Source organism: Ovis canadensis, chromosome 10 (genome assembly GCF_042477335.2).
Source record: "Ovis canadensis isolate MfBH-ARS-UI-01 breed Bighorn chromosome 10, ARS-UI_OviCan_v2, whole genome shotgun sequence".
Classification (NCBI taxonomy): Eukaryota; Metazoa; Chordata; class Mammalia; order Artiodactyla; family Bovidae; genus Ovis; species Ovis canadensis.
In genome coordinates, this window is record NC_091254.1 from 46,351,525 (window position 1) to 46,357,488 (window position 5,964).

Consider the following 5,964-nt stretch of genomic DNA (forward strand, 5'->3'; position numbering starts at 1 on the left):
GGGAGGGAGGGAGGGAGGGAGGAGGCAGGCCCGAGGCAGGGACCGCCTCAGAGGCAGAAGCGCCGCGAGGAGCCGGCGGAGCTTCGCGGGCCAGGGAGCAGCCACCCGCCGTTCCGGTGCCCCCTCGCCCCCTTCGCCAGCGCGGCGCCCCCCGGCAGCCTCAAGCATCAGTCCCTGGGCAGCATGGTGAGGTTCGCCGTCGGGCCCTCGCCACCATGTACGTGAGCTACCTCCTGGACAAGGACGTGAGCATGTATCCCAGCTCCGTGCGCCACTCCGGCAGCCTTAACCTGGCCCCGCAGAACTTCGTCAGCCCCCCGCAGTACCCGGACTATGGCGGATACCATGTGGCTGCCGCGGCCGCCGCCGCCGCCAACCTGGACAGCGCGCAGTCCCCGGGGCCGTCCTGGCCGGCCGCCTACGGCGCCCCGCTCCGCGAGGACTGGAACGGCTACGCGCCGGGGGGCGCGGCGGCCGCCGCCAACGCCGTAGCGCACGGCCTCAACGGGGGCTCCCCGGCCGCCGCCATGGGCTACAGCGGGCCCGCCGATTACCACCCGCACCATCATCCGCACCACCACGCGCACCACCCGGCCGCCGCGCCCTCCTGCGCCTCCGGCTTGCTGCAGACGCTCAACCCCGGCCCCCCCGGGCCGGTCGCCACCGCCGCCGCCGAGCAGCTGTCGCCGGGCGGACAGCGGCGGAACCTGTGCGAGTGGATGCGGAAGCCCGCGCAGCCTGCGCTGGGCAGCCAAGGTGAGCCGGCGGGCGCCGGGGGAAGGCGCGGTCCGTGCGCGTCCGGGGACTCCGCGCAAGGGGGACGGGGCGGGGCGACGGCGTCTGGGGGCTCTGGACCCTCCCCCCCGGGGGTTGCTGCTCTGGCCTCTGCGTGGGGGCTGGCCGGGTAGGGAGTGGAGGTCCTGGTCTCACGAGTCGCGTTCAGTGTAAGGCAAAGGGGAGGCTCCCTCCTTCCCACCGCCCTTCCTTCGTAAGGTCGGGTCCTCAGACCCTCGGGAGACTCCCGCGAACGTGGCGCAGCGCGGCTGCAGCGCAGTGATCGCGTCCATCCGGCTTGCTGCCGCCCGCCCTCGCTCGGTGCGCGGCTGCCGGGCAGCTCCCCAGGGCCGGCTCTAGGGGGACGCCGTCCTTCCCTGTCCCGGCCACTCGGGAAGAGCTTGGGCCGGGGCGGGGGGCGGGAGGGCGGCGCGGTCGCCCGAGGAACCAGGTTTAGCCTTTGGGGCCAAAGGTAAGGATCGGAGCTGCCGCGCTGGGGAAACCGGGCGAAGTTGCCGAAGCTGAAAGAAGGTGTTGGTCCTGGGAACTAAGTGGGGAAGAGGTGCGGCGCGAGGGTGGGGGGAACACCCGGGTCTTCAGACCTTTGATCTGCGCAGGGGCCATTTCAATCAAAAGCCGGAGGGCTGGGACTGGACTCCCCGGGAGTCCCCTCGTGTCTGCAGAGGGAGAAGGGGAGGCAGGGGTAGTGCGCGCTCAGCCGCTGCTCCAGCCAGAGGTCGTTTCTCCGGAACCTTACTTCACAGGGTCTGGTGTGTGTGTGTGTGTGCGCGCGTGTGTGTGTGTGCGTGTGTGTGTGCGTGTGTGTGTGTGCGTGTGTGTGTGCGTGTGTGTGTGTGCGCGCGCGCGCATATTCGTTTAACGAGCTTGCCCCAGAGGTGTTTCTGCAGAGATCCCGGGTTGGCGGGACTGAGCAGGCTCGTGGGCTCCGGGTCTGCCGCGTCCGGCGTCTGAGTGTGTCCAGTGGGGAAAGAGCTCCAGTAGGTGTGGTGGGAGAGTCCTGCTGGCTCCGCTTTCCCTCCGTGAAGCCTTTCCCAGCCCTCTGCACTTCCGCTTTTTCCTCTTCCCTCCTTTCAGGCCCAGCCCGGCCCGCATGCAGGTTATGGCCACTTTGCAGGGGTTTTGTAGCCGATTACAGTCGCATAAATCAGAGCAGCCGTTGGGGGCTGTCTCCTGGGATCGGTATTTTGCGTCACTGCGCACAAGCCGGGACCCATCACCGGGCGAACTGCGGCGGTCCGGGGAGGAGGCCTCGGGGCCGACCTGAGGGTCGGCTGGGTCCCTTCCCCCGCGAGGAGGCGCGCTCGCCTGGCCAGAGAGCGCGCCCGAGTTAGGCCCTTGGCTATCCTGAGCCTGCCTGGGGCGCCGGCCTGCGGTGCCGGGCCGGGACCCTTGGTGCGTCCCGGGAGAATGCGCGCTGAGCAGGCCCCGGGCGGGGGGAGAGGGAGGCGTGCCACCGGAGCCTGGGCCGCGGGGTCAGCGGAGGAGAGGCCGCTGTGAAGTCCCGCGCCAAGGTGGCAAGGCCGCTGTCGGCGCCGGGCGCCCTTGTGATGTTAATGTGGGGCGGCCCGCCGGCCGGAGCCCGACTCCTCTGCGGAGCCTCATCCGTCAAGGGGCGAGTGGGGAGGGGGGGCCGGGTGGGACCCGACCCAGTCCGCTTTGATATACACCTTCCCATCCCTGCCATTGTCTCTTTTAGGGCCCGGAAAGAGGGTGGTGACTTTCGCAGTCAATAATGAATTCTGACAAGTCCCTCTCATCTCTCCCATACTCCAGCCCCCTCCTTGGTTCCCAGGGGGTGCGGGGCATCTCCAAGGTCCTCGGGGCTCGAGCTGCAGAGCACTCTGGGGCCTGGTCGCGCTGCCCTGTCCTCTCCGGATACTGAAAAGACAGCCCCCAGGCAGAGCCGCTCCCGAGGGCCCCAAGGCGAGTCCCGCTCCTGGAGAGTCCGGCTCGGAGAACTCCCCTGCGCCTGGCTCTCCGGCCCGGGGAGGTGTCCTTTGTGGCTCCCACCTGGCGCCCGTACACCATCTGCGTGGTGATCTAGTCTGATCCTCAGCTTGCCCCTCTGTACGCAGGGGCCACCACCGCGGGCGGGCTGGGGGAGGTAGCGCAGGTTCCCGGGACGTGTCAGCTGCTTTTCCTTTCCCGGCGGGCGCAGGGTCGGGGCCACCGTGCGCATTCAAATACGCCCGCCGCCGTGTTGATGTTAATGCGCCTGGCAGGGAGGGGGGATGAAGGCCGGCCCGCCATTTGCTCAGTAGTGGTAATTCAAACAGAACGCGGTTGTTATTAAGGCATTGAAAGGGCTTTTCTTTGATAAGATCGCCTTGTCCTGCATTGTTTGAGGCTGTGTTCTCCTTTCAGCGGCTCCGGGGAGCTCCCTCTGATCCCGCCTGTATCTTCCCAGGGCGCTTTTGTTGTGGTTTGCAAAGGGTTTTACCTGAACAAAGTCGGCCTGCGGGGCATTAAACACCTCAGAGCAACTCCCCAGACCCTTTAGATCTTCCTGCAGCCCCGGGGCACCGGGCGATTGAACCTGTTCTTTTGGGGGAGAAGACCCCGACCTGGGGCCGAGCGAGAACAGCTCCTGAGTTGGGGGGTTCTGCCGAGGGTCGACCCGGGACAGACTCGGTGGAGACGCGGGGCTCCGGCCTGTTCTGACTGCAGTCGCACTATTTGTCAAGGCCCTTCAGTAAAACAATCAATGCAAGGTTTAATATGTTGACTCAATCCAATGAGCAGTAGATCACTGGTCAGGATAGCTCTGGCAGGGTTTGCAGCAGAAATAAATGGAGGATTAAAAAGAAAAGTGTGCCAACCCAGTTTCGCCCAGGTATAGAGCGTCCCCAGCGAGAGGAATTAGTGGCCTGCCAGACCCCTGCTCAGAATTCCGCGGGATACTCTGGTGAGCCGGGGTGGGGGTGGGGGGGGGACGTGAGCGGTTTCTAGTGACCTGAGGGGACAGCTGTCAGCTGCTGCACCCCCTTTCCACTTCTAATAAAACAAACAGAAAAGGAATCCGCCCCCCACCCACATACCCACAATCCCAGCTGTTTTTTACTGTGAGATTTTTTTTTTTTTTTACCTCTGATGGGCCTGAAAATCTGAATATTCCCAGGACTGTTTTCCTTTTGGGCCTCATCAGCTCAGGTGCTGTATCTGCTTTACAAAACCCCTGATGGGGTTCTGCTATCACCTGTATGAATTTTTCAGTTCAGTCGCTCAGTCCTGTCAGACTCTTTGCAACCTGTATGAATTTTAAGTTTCTCTTTAATTTTCAAAAACCACTTACTTCCAAGACTAGGTTAGCTGTCCTGCATAGTGCTCCCCCCCACACACCCCCTCTGGAGGGGGTCATGTCAGACTCAGCAGGAACCAGCCAAACCTCGGCCCCCCAGGGCGATGGAGGAAGAGAAATGGTTCCTGGGTTAGGGAGATTTGTCATTACCCATGACTGATGGGCTGCCCTGCAGTTCTCGGGGCTAACTTCGCCTTCCTTTACAGTGAAAACCAGGACGAAAGACAAATACCGGGTCGTGTACACCGACCACCAGCGTCTGGAGCTGGAGAAGGAGTTTCACTACAGTCGCTACATCACCATCCGGAGGAAAGCTGAACTGGCCGCCACACTGGGGCTCTCAGAGAGGCAGGTGGGAACCCTCCAGGGCCCCGTCACTGCCTGGGAGGGTCCAGTGGGAAGGGTTAGAAGCCAGGCCCCAGGATCCACCTAGTTCTGTGGGCAGATTAAGCAAGAGGATCGAGAGACTTTTCCTTCTAGATGTTTTAAAAAGACTTCTTCCCCGTCTACTTGTCTTTTTAAAAAATATATGTATATATATATATTTTTTTTTTTTCTATTTCGGGGGACCTGGGAGGTAAAACACACACACACACACACACACACACACACACTGAGTGTAGTTTAATGCAGAATCCGATTTGGGTCAATAAAGACTTACTCTCTTTGTACTCAGCTCTTTATTGGGGGAAAAATTAATGTAGGATACCAGCCTCTGTGCGGAAAAACTATGGAGGGGTGAGGCTTAGCTCCTGAATGCTCTAGATTGTCAAATTCACAGCCAGGAAACCCCTCATTAAAACTCATTCTCAGCCCCAAGGCAAGGACTATTACATTTCCGTTTAGCTTTGAGAGGCCAAAAGCTGTCATTTTGAAGTACATCTAGCCCTAGCCTCCTTGCTTGGTATAGAAAGGGCCTGGCAGTTTCTGTCTTCCTTGGTTCTGAGACTCTGAACTTTTCCAGTAAAGTTGTAGATAAAGGTTGCTCTGGAAAGCAACCTGAAGAACAAAGAGGGAGAGAGAGGCCCTTCCCACTTGAGACTGCATTGAGCTTGGGAGAAGCTCCAGCACTGGGCTGTTATACGGGCTGTCCCGTGAAAAGCTGGGTGAAGGGCTGTTGTCCTTTGGGTGCAGAGGGGACCTCTTTGGCTGGAGAAGGAGGCATTGGATCTAGTGTCAAATACCGTCCCTTTATGCTTTCGCTATCTTCTTCACCGCCTTCTGTTTTTCTCCACCTCTTTCATTTCCAGGTTAAAATTTGGTTTCAGAATCGCAGAGCAAAGGAAAGGAAAATCAACAAGAAGAAGCTGCAGCAGCAGCAGCAACAGCCACCCCCGCCTTCCGGGCCGCAGCCTCCGCAGCCGCAGCCAGGTCCGCTGAGAAGCGCCCCGGAGCCCCTGAGCCCCGTGTCTTCCCTGCAAGGCTCGGTGCCTGGGGTCCTGGGGCCAGCTGGGGGGGTGTTAAACCCTACTGTCACCCAGTGACCCGCAGCGGCCTGCAGGAGCAGTTCCAGGCTGAGCCACAAGGAGCATGGGACTCTGCTAGAACCCTCAGGAAAGACCCCCTCCCCTCTCACCCACAGATGTTTACCAGCTGACCTGGCCCTCAGAGCAGAAACCAACGGGGGCCTGGGGGAAGGACGACTGTGGTTGGGGGCTTCAAGGATGACATTCTCCTAGATTTTGACTTTTTCCGTTCTGACTCTTTCTGCCAAGCGAGGAGACGGGAAAAGATACCCAGGCCTCCTTTAGTACCGGCGGACACACTGCCTGGACTGGCGGAACAGACCAGCCTTTTAGCCCCCTGCTCCTCAGCTCTTGGCCTCCCAGATCTGCAGGATACGTCTCTGGTTGGAGCTGAGGCGGGAAAGG

General features: G+C 61.0%; 1 protein-coding gene across 1 annotated transcript; it reads left to right on the plus strand.

The window, feature by feature from the left end:
- The first annotated feature begins 215 nt into the window (after window positions 1-215).
- CDX2 (caudal type homeobox 2) lies at window positions 216-5,737 on the plus strand. The gene is made up of 3 exons (XM_069602114.1): window positions 216-756; window positions 4,300-4,445; window positions 5,344-5,737. The coding sequence occupies exons 1-3, from the start codon at window positions 216-218 to the stop codon at window positions 5,575-5,577; spliced, it is 921 nt and encodes a 306-aa protein (XP_069458215.1). The 3' UTR covers window positions 5,578-5,737.
- Window positions 5,738-5,964: the final 227 nt, after the last annotated feature.